The sequence below is a fragment of the Dysidea avara genome, chromosome 4, assembly GCF_963678975.1.
Source record: "Dysidea avara chromosome 4, odDysAvar1.4, whole genome shotgun sequence".
In the NCBI taxonomy this organism is placed as follows: Eukaryota; Metazoa; Porifera; class Demospongiae; order Dictyoceratida; family Dysideidae; genus Dysidea; species Dysidea avara.
The window spans coordinates 3,080,511-3,097,704 of record NC_089275.1 but is presented as its reverse complement, the minus strand read 5'-3'; the positions used below and the strand labels follow the sequence as shown (position 1 = coordinate 3,097,704).

General features: G+C 36.8%; 1 protein-coding gene across 2 annotated transcripts; it reads right to left on the bottom strand.

Moving 5' to 3' along the window:
• Positions 1–1,412: 1,412 nt before the first annotated feature.
• LOC136252984 (uncharacterized) lies at positions 1,413–17,165 on the bottom strand. Of its 2 annotated transcripts, none has more exons than XM_066045570.1 (5): positions 16,760–17,165; positions 13,927–15,652; positions 2,495–5,264; positions 2,388–2,440; positions 1,413–1,543 (listed from the first exon to the last, which is right to left on the bottom strand). In XM_066045570.1, the coding sequence occupies exons 1-3, from the start codon at positions 17,163–17,165 to the stop codon at positions 4,610–4,612; spliced, it is 2,787 nt and encodes a 928-aa protein (XP_065901642.1). In that variant the 3' UTR covers positions 1,413–1,543; positions 2,388–2,440; positions 2,495–4,609. The 2 variants fall into 2 exon arrangements, with proteins under 2 accessions (XP_065901642.1, XP_065901643.1); XM_066045571.1 differs by having other exon boundaries at positions 2,388–2,437.
• Between the last annotated feature and the right edge of the window lie 29 nt (positions 17,166–17,194).

The following is a 17,194-nucleotide window of genomic DNA, read 5'->3' as shown; positions in this document are numbered from 1 at the left end:
ATATTATTATTAAGTTGCAAGAACAACTGCACCATTCTACTGAGGAGATATTAGTTCAGTGATAGAGAGCAAGAACCGGTTTCTCTTATAGGCATTTTGGCTAAAGAGAAAGCTATAAAAGACGAACTGATAGGTAAGGTTGAAATATTGCAGCGACAGTAGCAGTTGGCTGCTGAAGAAGTTGAGAGGCTGACTAAAAAGTTGGAAGCTTGGAAGAGGAGCTGTGGAAGACTAATTGTGAGCAGTTAAACAAATTTGACCAAGTTTGCAAGCTGTGTTGGCTGAAGACGAGGAGCTGCAGAGCTAAGAAGTTCGTTACAAAGAAAATCTCAGAGCACAGCTCAACTTCTCTGTGTCCTTGAAACCAGACATTAGTAGCTCTTAATTTTCATCATGTATATAGTACGGAACTGGTTGCTGACTACATAAGACATCTATAACATATTTTTCAAATAAGTTTCGACAAGGACAGAATATCGCAATCACAAGAGACTAGAAATGTGTTGCTGTATTCAGAGTGATTTTGCATTTGTGTTGAGCAAGGCTCCTGCTGTGTCAGGAGCAAGAAGCTACAGTGAGCTTTGTCAGCTGCAAGAAATGAGAAGAAAAGACTGGCAGAGTTGAAGAAATGACAGCAATGTGGGAGGAATCAGCAGAGATATTTTGTTAGACAACTGCAAGGTAATCTCAACCAGAAATTTATGCAGAACTTTACAACTTTTATGTTTTCAGATCCTTCACCCATATAATTATTGCTATGTCTCCCTGCCTAAATTTGGTAATTAAGCATGAAAGTATAAACTAACATAGCTGTATAGAGAAAGGTTAGATGGGCTGAAGACTAACCCCAAATGTCAGAGCAAGATAATTTAACCCTTTCAATTCTCAATAAAGTAATGATTAATAAGATCAAGATACTCTAATAGAAAACTCAGCTAACTCAGTCAGGTGTTTTTGCTGTTGTGTGTGTGTGTGTGTTGCTTTTTGTTTATTTTTGTATGCATCTTGCCTTGTGACAGAACTAAAATTTTAATGAGCCCCCTTTAGAGTTACTAAATTTCCTGAAAAATATGGAAGACTGATGAACTATGGCAGTTTATAGACATGGCTGAATTAAAGTATAATACAGCTATGAGATTGTGGCTGCATAGCTGAGGGATAATTCTTTTGTGGATTGCAAATTCTCAAGGGGGAATTTTTCACTTCTTCAGGTATCTATTATACATGTTTCTGACTCCCTGTGTTTACAGGCCTAGCCTTCTCACAAGTCCCTAATGGATAGCACTTAATATTATACTCAGGGAGAAATCATGAAAATTTCCTCCCTTGGAATACGATATGTAGCTATACAGCCACTTCAGTTTACTATAGTAAAATCTACTGTATAATAATTCAATAACCCCATATACCATATTTGTTCTATTGCACATAATTATGGAATAATTTCAGTTCAGTATGCAGTCGTGAGAAATATTTAAAATAACTAAATGCACTCTACAAACTATAATTAATGTCACATGTTGTGATGATAATAATTATCTTCCTACAGGTAATTAGAACATGTCAATAATTACATGTATAGTTATTGCTACATGTGCAAGAACCCCACATGTTGGGCATTATTTGAATTCTATTTTATTATACGTTTCCCACAGTGTATATCTAGATGGTCAAAGGAGTGGTATCACTACAAAGTAGTAACAACAATTTGTATAATGGTAATACAAAACTTATACATAAACAGACAAATCCATTGCTGCGTAAACTATATTTCACGGGTCCTTTCTGTGACCATGCAGGGCCGGTAGGAGAAGAACCCGCACATCAAATGTGTTCATGGTAAACTAAGCTCATGTCTTGGGAGCATTATTGCTTTTGGTGTAATAATAGTTCTTTGGGGTGTAAGACATCTTTGTAAAAGTTAGAAGGGATTCCGTTGTTTGTTTGGGCTGATTTTCACCAAAATTTAGACATTGCTGGTTGATAATTGGTTTGCTACATATGTAAACAAAATCAACCTTTTTAGAGTATTTGAATACTGGAAGTTTTGGTGGGAGGAAAGTTTGACAAATTTGGCAATTGAGTGGTACGGTGTTTTGCCAAACTACAATCCACTAGATTATTTGTCCAATACAAATCCTAACAAATTTGATAGCGTTTTCTTGCCAAAATCCTATTGTGGTAAAGCTGCCAATTTTTCCTCACACCAAATTTTCTGTCTATACAATAATATGCATGATTACTAAGTAGTTCTGAGTTCTGTGTATTGGATGGTTAGTATGATGCGATTCAGTAATTCGGCCAGTGGTCCCTGATAATTTGGCTGTCAATGGGTTGCACAAACATGTGGGATTCTTGCAGATTCGTATTACAATAGTGTAGCTCACATTATCTAATTTGGCATGTCTACATGATGCTGCAGTTCCATATGTGATAGCTGCTATTACCATGACAATAGTAATCACCATGACAACATTGACACAGCCACACATACCTGGATATTCCACCATTCATCTGAACAATCTCATCTGTTGTTATATATATAATAGTAACTACGTTAGTTCACTTACAATCATGTAACATAAAATTTATATTATGTGATCGAATTTTGGAAAATTACCCTTATGGGTGCATTCGACACATTAATTTTTAGTTATGAAACACAGCAGTATAAAAATGCTACCCATTAAGGGTAGAATAAACCATAGATACCTAGAATGACAAGAAAAAATTGAAAAGTGTTTTCTGCTATTAACAGCACCATGCTAGTTTTAAAAATTCTAGTTGTTTCAGGCATGACCATAAGAGTGATTTTTCAAAATTTGGTCACACGTTAGCCTGCCTCTCTATATAAAGGAAGGGTATGGTGAAATAAATTACATGATGATGCATCATGCATATCTGAGCAAAATTTATGTTACTAAAGCTAACAAACAAGCATAATTTATAATAAGAAAGTAACTAGTAACTAGAGTACTTATAGCTTAGTTACCTTTTAAGCAGTAACTGTAACAAAGTTACTTGGAATAAAAGTAATGAGTTACTTTTCTGAAGTAACTACCTCAACTCTGCAAACAAAGCTACACATGTACAGCTGAAAAGAAAATACCACTAGCACAAAGAATTTTGTGAGTGAAGTTTTGCAAAAAATAGGGGTCTTCCACATCATGGAAGTGTTGAAAGTTGTTATTTATACTGTAAGCAGTATGTGGCTGTTTTATTAGTGGGTATCCTAATTCTTGATCAAGCCAGGGACTCAATTTGTCTGATTTTAGTTGCCACCACACCAACATTAAAAACACTTATGGATATATACATTAATAAAATTAACCCGTTATTATAGTGTGGCGGTTGCTGCGGTGCGTTCACTAACAAGTTAAACAATTCTTAATAATTCTGTTAATCAATACAACAATCACCAGCACATTGAAGATTACAACAACTCATAATAATACAATCACGAAAGACCATTTTTACATCACTATAACAAGCTGGTCTGTTCATTATGTAATACCATATATAGAGTTCTAAGACAGAATAGTATTGGTGTATAGGTACCAGTTTGACTGATGGGTGCCAAATTCATATTCTATTTTTACTATACTACTGTAGCATTCAAAGGTTTAACTCACTTATTGCTTAGGTAATATGTGTAAAGCAGTTTGCTTATGGCTTTGATGCCAGTGTTTAACTCTACTGTGTCATGTTGACTATAAGACTTAACGTTGATAATAATACTGGTATATATAACATGTGTCTTAAATGGGCTTGAGCCAATTATACTAAAAATAGCTGATTATGCTTTTGAGCAGGCCACAAAAATCAAGATTATATGCTCAAAATTATGTTTTCAAAACCAAGATTATGGAATGTTTTATTAGAGTATAATTGACTGCTGTATTAGAGTAAGTGACTACTCTGTTTGAACATCTTGATTTTATTCTGCGAAGTGTGAATAATCAGCCAAGAAACAGATAATCTTATACATGTTTTCTTGATATGAAACAATGTGTAGCCTGTTTACACCAGCATAATTGATGCAAGCCTAGCCTAACTATACCTCCAGGATTTCTTTACCTGAATACAGCACTTTCCAACATGTGCATGTGTAATGTGTCTGTACTTGACATTGCAAACCAATGTGTTTTGTTATTCCTTAACTTTAGTTGTTGCCAAATTGTTTGTATAATTACAAAGTTTGTGTCTTTTCATATTCCAATATTTGAAACTGTATGACTAAAGAAGTAAAGATGCAAAATTGCTGTCATCAAAATGATTGTAGAATCAATATTTAAGAGTATATTATAGAAGAGGATTATGAAAGAGTTTGAGAATATTATATTAAATTCTTGCTCAGGCAAGCAGTCATATATACATACACGTGCATGCATACATACATACACATGTAAACACACTGCATGAACTACACTGTAGTTTTATTAAACTGTACAGTTCACACAGCAATAATATTGTAGTAGCAAGAAGTGTAAATAAAAGGGGGAAAATATATATGTAGCAGCAGTTAGTGCAAGCAGTCTCTACTACCTTGTACTGCATGTGTAATAGCAGCTTTGTGTGTATACACGTATGTGTGTAAAATCATTAATAGCTATGTATGCATATGTACTAGTGTTTCATTAAGAATCGACACGGGTGGGATGTCTGCTGGATCAATACACATGGTAGCGTAATACTCAAAATCATCATCAACTCTGCTTCTACCTTGAGCACTAATTGACCTGTTAACCACTGTGTTAGCCAGCAGGGAATGAAAATAACACCAGACATCCTTGAGAAACTTTGTGAACTTGTCTTTGGCTTTAGTATCTGTAAACTTTGAAACAGGAAATTCAGTGACATGTTCAAAATTGCCATCAACTGTTAATTTCCATATTTCTTGTTGATAAGCTGATCTCAACTGTAACCAAATTGACATTTGATTATCATTAGTTGAGGTTAAGTAATGAATGATAAATTTGAATTTAATCAAACCAAATAGTGCTCCATTAGTACAAGCTCGTAAAAGAGGAAGTACAGAATCACTTTGTTTTGGCCGATATAGGATTACAGGCATAGGATCTGCACTGGTTAAATATGTTGTACAGTTGAGATCACATGCAGTGGCATGTTGCATTATATTACCTTGGAAGCTGTTATAAATTGGAACAGCATTACTTGTGGCCGTGCTTCCCATACAACAGTTACACATTTCTGAACAGTACAGACAACTTGGGAAGCATCTCATGTCAAATGAACCAACAAAACTATAAAAAGGTAAAACAAGAAACACATGTACACTACTGTACGTATGCACGTTACCAGCTATATGTACTAACATAAAGGTACCTGCATAAACCTTATATTTAGATACATGTGACTGGATTTACAAATACAGGTATTCTGTATTCGCCTCTGGAATAGTAAACTTCCTCCGACTTTGAAGTCGGGGTGTATACAAATGCAATACACCTCGTAGACATGGTTCATATAATATATACCATGTGTCTACACTACACAGCATACTAACAACCCAAACTAACTTGGTAAAACAACTTAACACTTAGTTTGGTGTGATAGACATGCTGGTAGCCTTCCTCTCGTAATTCAGCTTGCTTACAATGAATAATATTAATCAATTGTGGGACTTAGTAAACATATCTTCATAACATCCTCAGGACTTGTTCGTTCATATCAACAAACATAGGAACAACGTTACCTGCTGCCACCCACCATCAAAGTCGTGAGGTATGTCTATAAAATGAATCCGGTGGTTGCACTCTTACTGGCTGGGGTAATTGATCGCTAAGAGCGACGAAAGTTATTAGCCTACACTGGCTGGGGTGATTAATCGTGCTAGAGTGGGCAAATGATTGTCCCACTTCCCCCCCCCCCTTCCCAGGGGCTGTTAGCCTGCAATGACTGTGACACAGTAATGTGTCACGTGACCTCCCAGGTGAGTACGTATATATATATACTTTGAGTATACTGTATATACTCACCTCAGGTACATATATATGTATATATATATATATATATACCCCCATGCAAAAACAGCTTGGCTGTACAAAAAGGGTGTGTCCAAGGAAGTAAAAGTAACTGGCAGTTGAAAGAGCTGATATCTGGTGTAGCCAAGAATACAACTAACCACAATATTATTATTTTACAAAAATCCAACATTAGTCCTTTATCATTGACTTGCGCAGCCTTGCTGCATTAAATTGACTAGTAATCTGGCCACCTTTTTCGATAGTTAGTGTAGAGAAAAAGGTAGCCAAATAGAGGTTATGCACAACATATTACCCAAATTAAATTTTAGTTTTGTGGCACACCTAATCACAGTCTTAAAAAGTTGACGGTGAACAACTATCGGTAGTCTCATGTAAAATTATGGGTAGCAAGAACTAATCAGCCTTTTACTCACCACGGCAATACGTGAGCTGCTTATCTCACAAGTTACACTGTTTTCTAAATGGAAAAGATCTATTGACCTGGTAGAAACACTCATAGCTGGTCTGTAACAATGCGATTCACACTTCTGCCATAGGCCTTTGTGTCTACATCCTCAGATTCTTCACGCCTGGCCACATAATTATATATCAAAGAGTATAGATTGTCCCTAAAATGACGTGCACTGCCAAAAATTCTGCCTTTAAAAAATCATCCTCGAGACATCTTACATGACCAAACAGAATATTATAAGTCTATCTAACATCAAATACAGTATTAAAAACAAGAAAACATTTACAGATGGCTGAATATAGAATTTTTTTAAAAAAATTGCCAAAACTCAAAATTTGGCCTGTCTGCCAGCCTGCTTGCCAGCCGCAAGGCTAGAGGCTAAACGAAGCAGTGCACAGCCACCCTGCATGGTCTTCCTTTTATCTTCAATCAGGCTGGTCTTCTTATTCTTTATACAATGAAACCATATCGAGGTATTAATTTTCCACAATGCCATAGATGCCACAAAAAGTAATTATTTAAAGTGCTTACACTACTGCATAGGGGATATAACTACTAGCCTATCTTTGGCTACTGTAAGAGGTACTGGACACCTGGAAGATAGTTTGAAACCACGTCCATTAATTATCTAATCGAGTGCAGATATGGTAACCACACCTCTTAGTAATCTGTTTACGAGATGCTCTAATACAGCAATCACCCTAATAGAACAGTCACACATTCATGCATAGCTGCATGTTACAACAAAAACTAAACTAGTATTTTTTTAAATTGTTGATTTAAAAATGAAGTAGGGATCCAAGCGATAAAAAGTAGTGAAACAAGAGATGAATGATGATATTACAGCACAGTACAGTGGGAAAATCCCTACTTTGGCATTCAGCAAAACAATATTGTAATAACATGCTACTGTAGGGATTTTCCCACTGAGCTATGCTGTAATACCATCATTCATCTCTTGGATCCCTACTTCATTTTTAAATCAACAATTTAAAAAAATACTAGTATATATTGTACTTTGTGTGGGAGGATCAAAGTGCCGAAGTGTGCTGTATTTTTCATACAGTACCAATTAGCTGCATAACTGTACTATACGAGTCATACAGTACAGTTATGTGGATAATTGGGGATATACAGTACAGCTACTGTATGTGAAAAATTATGTAAAGAATGTTACAAAAAGAACCCCAGCCCACTCAGACACTATGATCGATCATGTGCGTGATAATGTAAATCACTAAAACTAATCAAAATAATCTTACTGGTTTGTTCTATGACTAGATATTGATTATATGAATACTTAACTGATAGTCTGTGGATCACCAAAAATTGAAATGATTTGGGATCGCTCTGAGCAAGACAACCAGGAAGTACAATATAACACTTAAAACCTATACTTGTGTGTAAGAAACACAGCACTTGGGAGTGTCTTAAGATTAATACAGCCCTTGGCTTCGCCTCATGTTGAATTAGTCTCTTGACACACCCTCTCGTGCTGCATTTTCTGTACACATGCATGGCAGTGCTCTAACTACAATAGAGAAAAGTGCTAAGTTTTACTGTATATAATTGTAATATACAGTCTAACCCAAAACAGCCAATCTGTGAAAAAGGATGCGACCTTTAAAAAAAGACTAGTATGAAAAAAATGTGATATCAAAGGTAGTAGCCAAGCAATGATATTATAATGTCACTAAATTTGTGATAATCATTGCAGCCATTTCTTAGCCACCACCTTTGATATCACATTTTTTTTACACTAGTCTATTTTTTGGAAGGCCGCACCCCTTTTCCCAGCTTGGCTGTTTTTTTCCCCATATTAATTTTGTATATACTGGCTTTTGTCCATCTTTTTATTTCTCTACAGGTAAGCAGAAGAACTAGATTTAAAGTGAAACTTGTACTTCATTTCAAAGCAATGTTTGTCATGTTGGCAATTTAGACACAGTATAATATCCCATGCAAACAATCATGGGTATTTTTTTTTCTGCACCTTTTAAAATATACTTACGTAATATTACATCCTTAAACAGACTGTGTAGGACCAGGTGTTCTGCAGACCTTCAGTACTTGTGCAGCAAAGCCTTAATAAATAAATTCAAAAAACTTCCAACTACATCTTACCGAAGCTGTGTAATTAACTGTAAGTACATGCACCTACACTCCTGCAGTACAACCCCCTGTACATATGCTGCAACAGCTAATTAAGCCTATCCTATTTGCGCTGAATTTCATTGCCCTATGTGCAGGATTTCATTTCACCATAGTTACACATTACATGAAAAGTTCTTCTAACAGAAAACAAACATTGCACTAAATAGGTTGCCAGAGTGAACAAAATTATGTAGTCACCTCTAACTAGGAATGCTCTGTTTATTATGCACATACCTTGACTACTGAGCTGGTACGTCACATTTCTTAAAAGCCACTAAAAACCATCTTATAAAGGCATGCATAAGTTGACTGGCATAGGTGTTTACTTATGCTTTACATGCGGTTTACCGAAAGAATTCAAGCGAGTTTTTGCTCTATGCCCTTGCATTCAAAGCACTGTAAACGGCAAATAACAGTGGTTAGAAGCTTCATTTAAATGCTAATGCAGCACTTTGTTTTTGGCTAAAACTGCACCAACTAGTGCAACAGCTAGTGAGAAGAAATGCATGAACTCAAATAGAATGTAGACGGACGGATAGACAGATGAAAGGCTTTTTAGTGCTCTAATGGAGTAAATGTTAATTTTTTCAGAGCACTTTCAATACAGGTTTTTGCAATTGAATTCGGCGACTTTGCAATTGAATTCGTCCCGTTTGCAATTGAATTCGTCCCGTTTGCAATTGAATTCGTCGGTTTTGCAATTGAATTCGTCCCGTTTGCAATTGAATTCGTCACTTTTGCAGTTAAATTCGTCCATAACAAGAATGGCAGCTGGAGCAAACATGAAAACATGATGTAGCAGCTGCTACAAGAACTTGTTCAAGTACAACAGTAGTAAACAACTCTTTATAAGGCAATAATTCTTCCTCTGCAGCCTCTCCAACAACATTCCAAACTCTACTACGCCATTCGCGATGGGTGTGGTCACTCGCGAGCAAGCTAATTAACTTGTCAGACAGCTATCAACTTCGCGTACTACCAGCTTCAATTACCTTCTAGTGTCTCAAGTGTAACTCTCCAAGGCATAAATAGTTCATCTCTTAATGAACGGGTTGGTTTCTTGGAGCCGTTTTGTTTATGACGAATTGTAATGCAAACGCGACGAATTCTATTGCAAAACCGACTAATTCAACTGCAAAACCGACGAATTCAATTGCAAAACCGACGAATTCAATTGCAAACGGGACGAATTCAATTGCAAAGGCGACGAATTCAATTGCAAAAACCTGTAAAATACACATAGAATGTTCCAGAACCATCTAGAGTTTTCATTGATAGATTTGCGAAAATACAAAACTTTACGTGGTGTAGTAAACTAGAACTTCCATTTTTAAGATAGAAATTAAATGAGATGAGCCACTGACAGCAGTGGCAGAGTAGTAAAAGGTTTGGGCATATAGGTGTGGAGGTTCCTGGTTTGAGCCCTGGACAATTTTTTCAACGTTTTCTTTTACTTCTCTGTAACTGTACTATAATTATATTAGAGTATCTTGATCACGCTTGTTTTTGCTCTATATCTCCTTAGCTAATATGCACTCTCAGTGCTTTCAAACTTTCAAATAACAAAGGTCTGCACTACGATGGTCAGACTATCTGCATATTGATTTTTAATTTGTTTCTGTGAGCAGTTTACCCTGCAGGTATGCACTTGTACTGTTTTTTTTTTTTTTTTTGAAAATCACTTGTAACTTTGCATCACTTCTACATACCAATCTGTAAGCAAAGTGGAAGACAAATGCACTACATTTGAGAAGAATCCAATAATGCTTGCATGAGTTATGGCAAATTTTTGTAAGTGATGCGAAAAGAAAATTAATGGAAGGTGAACAAAAATACAAATAAAACTTTGAAGGTGTGTATCTTAAAGATGGCTGGACCAATTAAGCTCAGTCATATGGCCAAGGAAAGCCAATGCATCCAATGTTTGACAGACAAGTGTGTATTTTACAGGAACCACAAAAAAAACAACCAATTTTCATGTGCTCAGTAATGGTTAAACAAAAATAGCCCATTTTTTCTATGAAACATTTCTTGGGGTGGGGCATCTTCCTGATACAAGGCCAACAACTTACTGTCTGGAAATTTCACTATTACATCATGGTACTAGGTTGTACAATTGTGTGCATAAGCCTCACACAAGTCTGGTGAATAAACAGTGGTGTTTACATTGTGAATGATGTAATTAGACATAAACTAACACCCACGTACATAATGTGAAGTGTGGTCATCAGTCTCAGTTTGTACATCTCTGCCACACAACGATTGTAAGCAAGGTAAGACAGTTTAGAATAGTTGCTACATAAACTGTAAATTGTGTGTGCCGGAGTGTCATAATCAAGGTGGTTATCAGTGATTCTGTTGTGATACAACTTGTGTGGCCACGATGAGGCTAGTTAACGTTAAACGTTAACTCATTACTGGCAAGACATCTAGCACATACAAGACGATTCAAAATAAGTTGTGTGTAACATTCTGTAGTCCTGTGGACCAGGTGAACCAGTCACAGTTATGGTAATTGTAATGAAACAGAACAATCATAATGTAGCTTGCACATACACCATGTAGTTATTAATACTGTACACTTGCAGCTACTGATACAGAATAGTCGCTGATGTAAATGTAAGCACAAACACTGTACATATAACTAGCACAAGGATGCCATGCTACTGTAATGTAACTCCTATAGGTGTTTGCCTTTTGTACTCATCTTACCCTTCGTGGTTAAACAAATAAAATAAATAAATATAACGTCATGCATTCCTGAAGTGTTGGTTATAATATACCTATTTGCTGCATTGTATGCTTGCAGTGGAAGGACCCTAGTCTCCATTGTTAACCTTGTGAAGAATCTCACTCCCAAATCGGCCAAGAAAGATCCAAGGTTGGAGCCTCTGCCTTAGTAGCTATAGCCCTATTAGTTGTATTTGCCACGAAGGGGTCTAAAAAGTGATGAAGTGACTCGCCCATCCCATTACAACTCACCTGGTTATGATATTATGTGAACACAAAAACACAATTAAGTTAGTGTGTGGAATTTTATATAATAAATTACTAGTAGTCAGTGTGTTCACCATGTCACTGTTCACATGAAGCAGTAGTTACTGTGTTCACCATGAAGCTCACTACAAAGCACCCAGTGAGTCACTGGGCATGCTGCATCACCATACAACCCATGCACCTGGGTATAAAAGCTGGACATAAGTTGTTTTGTAGTGTAGCTGCTTGTTTTCTTGTTCAGTAGTAACAAAGTCAAAAGGTTTTATCATACAGTACAATAGTACTGTATAGTAGGGACCACAAAGGAGTGGGTGTGGCCTATGAAAAAACATCATCCTTTCTCTGACGACAATGAGGTAGTATTGGATAGGTAAAACTAAGCCCAAGCAAGTCTTCAGATCACCCTGAAACGCTTTCAAAAAGTTGCTACGGATTTTTTTTTTTAAATTTATTAAATGGAATTTTCTACTGACTGACTGATGCCTTCAGACAAGTGTAACTCTATAACAGCTAAGGTTACGGGCTTGATTTTTCACTGTTTGACGTTGCTTTGGCCCGAGAGGTGCCTTTTGGCATACTGCAGTATGTACAATGCATTCTTTATGGACTTACCAGTGTCCTCCTTTGTGTCCCATTCATCTTGTTGACAGCGAAAAGTGTCGATTTGACGGTAGCACATGATGGCTTCCCTTACTCATCCCTATTTTGCATAGTGGCTACTTTATTAATTGCAGAGGTGTTTTTCAAACAGTTCTTGATTCATACTGCTGTGTAATGGGTTGAACATAGCTGACAACAAAGCATAATGGATACTTCACTTTAAGACAATAATTGATATAACTGGGGCAAGCCCATTTCTTTCTTTTCATTCGGTATGCGTGGATTGCTGGGGTACTTTTCGAACAGTTCTTGATTTGTAATGCTGTGTAATGGGTCTAACATAGCTGATAGCGAAGCATAATGGATACTTCACTTTTCAGACAATAATTGATTATAGCTGGGGCATGCGGCACTATTTCTTTCGTACAATGTGTGGGTTCACCAGTCATAATATTATTTACAAAAAAAGTTAACAAATAAATACACAAAACTTTTTGGAATTTTCAACTAGTAGTAGGGACCATAGCACATCGATAAAAAGTACTGAAACAAGCTGTAGTGCACGATATTAAATCACAGTAAAACAATAAGAAGTGTTATATCTCTACTGTGTATCTTATGTGCTATGGTCCCTACTCTAGTTGAAAATTCCAAAAAATTTTATGTACTTGTTAATAAAGACATGGTTTAATAAGTGCTGACATCATGACTTACATATGTATCCATGGTGGTATCCACTTCCATTACAGACATACATATATTTACGTATTTATTTCACAGAGAATCGTCAATGATTGGAACACCTTACCCCATGAAATTGTATCTGCACCTAATGTACTGATCTTTAAGACTAAATTAGATGTATTTTTATATGACCGCCGGTTTGATTTTATTTAGATGTACTTGAGATTGGTTTTTATAAGACTTTGTCTTCCTTATACCAATTAACAAATAATAATAATAATAATAGTTATTTATAGATGGGCTTGAATAAGAATCCTTGCCTCACACTAAGGCGTTCGGCAATAATTAAAACATGTATGATGCTTATACATTAGGTAAGCTTTTGAGACAGGCTGGTTGTGAATTATGTAATGCTGATATTGTGCAATTTCTACTGCCACACAGAAATTGTTTTGTAATGTGTCTACAGGAACCATTTTGACCATGCATTTGGCAACTCGTAATTCCTTCAGATAAGCGATCCCTACTATTACATAAAGGCTGCAGTATGTATATAATATTACATGATGATACATGGGTATGTACATGCATGCAATATTTTCAGTAAAAAACATGCACAGTGCACCAGTTCACTGCCTCAGGGCCACCCAAAGAAATTAAGGGGTCCAGGGCAAAGAGTTAAAGTTGGGCCCCAGGGTTCCACTCTGAAGCACAACTTCAGCCTACGTAGCTGTAAGTCAAAGACCAAAAAAAAGATTTTTATGTGCCGACAATGACAATAGCAGCCCCTCACCAACTATATCTCCTTATTTATAACTACATACATAGCTTGCTACACTGCTCCCCTGAAGAATACTGTGACTGCTCTATTAGAGTATATAGATCATTTTAGCAGGTATTCAGGGGCCCCCTTTCAGGCTGGGTCCCAGGGCAAAATTCCCCAATCCCCCCCCCGTGGGCAGACCTGAATTTCCTATATGTGCATGTCTGTTCTAAAACTTTGAGCATCCATTTATAACTTTCTGAACTTACTTAAGCTCTCGTAGCCAACAGATAATGACTTCTTTTGTACCAAAACCAGCTTTAGACACTAATTTAGTAATTCGACCTTGTAGCCTTTCTTTGGTCTGAAATTCTCGTTCAACTTGAGGTAGAAAGGCCTTACCAGAGCCACTTTGAATAGCGTCTTCAACATTGAGATTATCCTCAGACAGCTTGTATGCAATCCATATCATATAGCCTCTAGTCTGGAAAGCAAAAATCGAAGAAAGTTTAGGATAGTTTTGTTGCCCTTTGTTTCTCAGCACAAACACACCAAGCTGATCACCTTCCTTCATTTTCCAATGATGTAAAATGACTTGGAGAGATTGGCTGGACTTCAGAGTGCTCAATAAACAATGTATACTATTTCCTGTTCTATCAAAAGGTGGTGGTAGAAAGTCAAGAGCAACAAATTCTTTGCCATGAAGGGTTTTACCAAGTACACTGGAGAACAAATCCACTTCTTTCTCTGCCCAAAATTTGTTGGCAGGTACTGTGACTTTGTCTTTAGGCATGTTGTAAATTCTAGTCGCAAGAAAAGTGGCAGCATCTTCATATTCTGCCCACAAGCCTTTGGGAAATAACAGGAATCTTCTGAAAGCTGACGGGATTACAAACTGTGCACTCCCTGGGTTCACCATACATTCTGAAGGTATAAACTTAAAACATTCATCATCGTAACCGACTACAATATTGATAATTCCAATACTACCCAACAACAGCTCTGGCTTCCGATCAGACACAGAGGCACCATCGTGGAGACGGTATGTAAAGAAAGAGCCTAGCCCACTTGAAAACAGAGCTTTAGCCATATGTGGTAGCAAGCTTAAGTCTTGTAGAGCATTAATTGGGGATATGAATAAAGCAACTTTTGGGGCTAATTTGTAGCTAGTGTTCCTATCCAGTAGAACGTTACGCCATGTTACTAAACACTTGTACCATTCCTGGACGTTTCCATACCTGCTGGGGTTACCTTGTGAAGCTAATGTAAACATTCTGAAGACAATGCTAAGGCAAAATCGATACAACCAATCTTCAGGAGCACCAGGAGCTTTTAAGAGAGATATTGTAACTTTATCACCAGTCACAGGAAGCTGTTGCATAGCTTCATCCTTGCTACAGTAGAGCCTACCTACGAACAATGACTTGAAGGCATTCTCGTACTTACTGAACAGGTTCTCGCAAGATTTACACAGCATCGTAAAATAAATCTGTCCAGGACCTTGTAACCTTCCTATCCTTTTCCATGTCACATCAAAAACTTGTTGAGAACTGGGATGGAGGAAACTGATCATATATCGCAGTAGTGATTCAGGCCATATATGACTACGGATAAGCTTTTCTCCTTTGCCACACCGTTCACGACACAACAGGCATCTGGACAATGGTTTGTCTCTGGAGTTAAAAATACAGTCCAACATAGCCAGATCTAAATGTTCAGAATTGATGTGCTCATCTGAGAACAAATGGTGATCATAGGCAGTACCAAGGTACTTGATGGCCTGTCTGGCATTATTGTATTTTTTAGAATTATCCTTTTCAGTTGACACAGGTGTCCTATACAACTTGTAGTAAGCTTCTCCAAGTGTTTGCGATAACTTCACTTGTGTAGACATGTCCTCACAATCTTTTAACAGCAATTGGAGTTTCTGAATGGATTCATTATACCTTCCAGTCCTTAGCATTGTGATTGCATCAGCATGTCCATCAGATACACCTGCATGTAGAAACAGATAATCACGGAGTACTATAGTACTGTATAGTAGGGATCTCCCCAAAATGATGCACGCCCCCCAAAATGTTGCCTCTAAAAATAAGTGGCGAAACGTACTTTAATAGCATAAGTGCTTGCCCCCTGCATCTTGCCTTTCCTTTTTTATCTTTACTCGTGTTGGTCATTTTCTTTTCTAATCCTTATTGACACTCCGTATTTTACAGTAGACGCCACAAATTTATTTAAAGTGTTGACACTGCTTTAAGAGATATTACTGGTAATCTGTATCTTAATTATAGAACCTTTTATGAACTAGCCAATTGAGTGAGTGCCACACCCCTTTTACGATCTAGCTGGACCAATAACAATCGAGGCACACTCCCCTTAATGATCTAGCTGTATACATAGTAATTGATCATAATTATGACCTCTTATTGGTAGCATGGTGAATAACAAAGCATGAGAAAGACCACGCCACTTAAATACCAGTTGGCTGATTGAGGCCTACTTAAAGTACTCTAATAGAGCAGTCACCCTAATACAACAACCATGTTCGATATTTTAATAGGTATGTTATGACACAAGAAGCACTTTTTTCACCCAATCCCATGAAACTTAAGTTTTAAAAAAGAAAAGAAACGTATTAATTTCTGCGTTCGAACTCACACCTTTCGCATGATGCCAGAATGCTATATCCACTGTGCTACCACTGCTAGCTGCCAGCAACCAGAATTTTTGATAGTTTTAAAGACAAGACATTAATAAATAGCTAATGATGTAGCCTATAACTTGATGTAGTAGGTAAAGCTGAACCCTAACCCTAACCCTAAACCCAACTTTAGAAGACTAGAATCATGAGAATTAGTTCCATAGATAGTAGAAGGCCCTTCACTATGTATGGAATCAATTGTATTGTATATTTAGTATACAGTGTATAATAGTAGTATATTTACCTCATGGGATTGGGTGAAAAAGTGTTTACCATTATGATACCATCATTCGTATATCTTGCTTCACTACTTTTTATCGCTTTAATTCCTACTTAATTTTTAAATTAATTTTAAAAGACACTAGTTAAAACTACAAGTATACAACTACATATATTCTTACCTGCAATGTTGGCAACTTCAAGTCTAGCACATAGTAAGCAGTAAAATGTGTCCACCTTAAGAGACTCATCTTGCAAAAGAAGCTGTTGTAAACCTGCAATCATGCCAGTATGATTTTCTTTTATTTCCATAGAAACTTTTGGATGCATACACAATTTGGCTATCAGCTCCAAAGTAACCTTAAGTATCTCAACTTCTTTGTAATTTTGAAGTGCATAACTGATGCAATCTAGGATTCCAGCTCTGATTAATCTTTCGGCATTAGAGGGATTTGCTATGAGACGCTCACAAAATGATAACAGATATTTCACAGAATTTTGTGAATCTGTAGAGTAAGCAACCCACATGGAATGGTCACTTTCCTGTCCATAAGTGGCACTTGAAACAAGCTCAAATATGAAACTCATTTCTGAATCAGTCAGTGCAAATTCCTCAA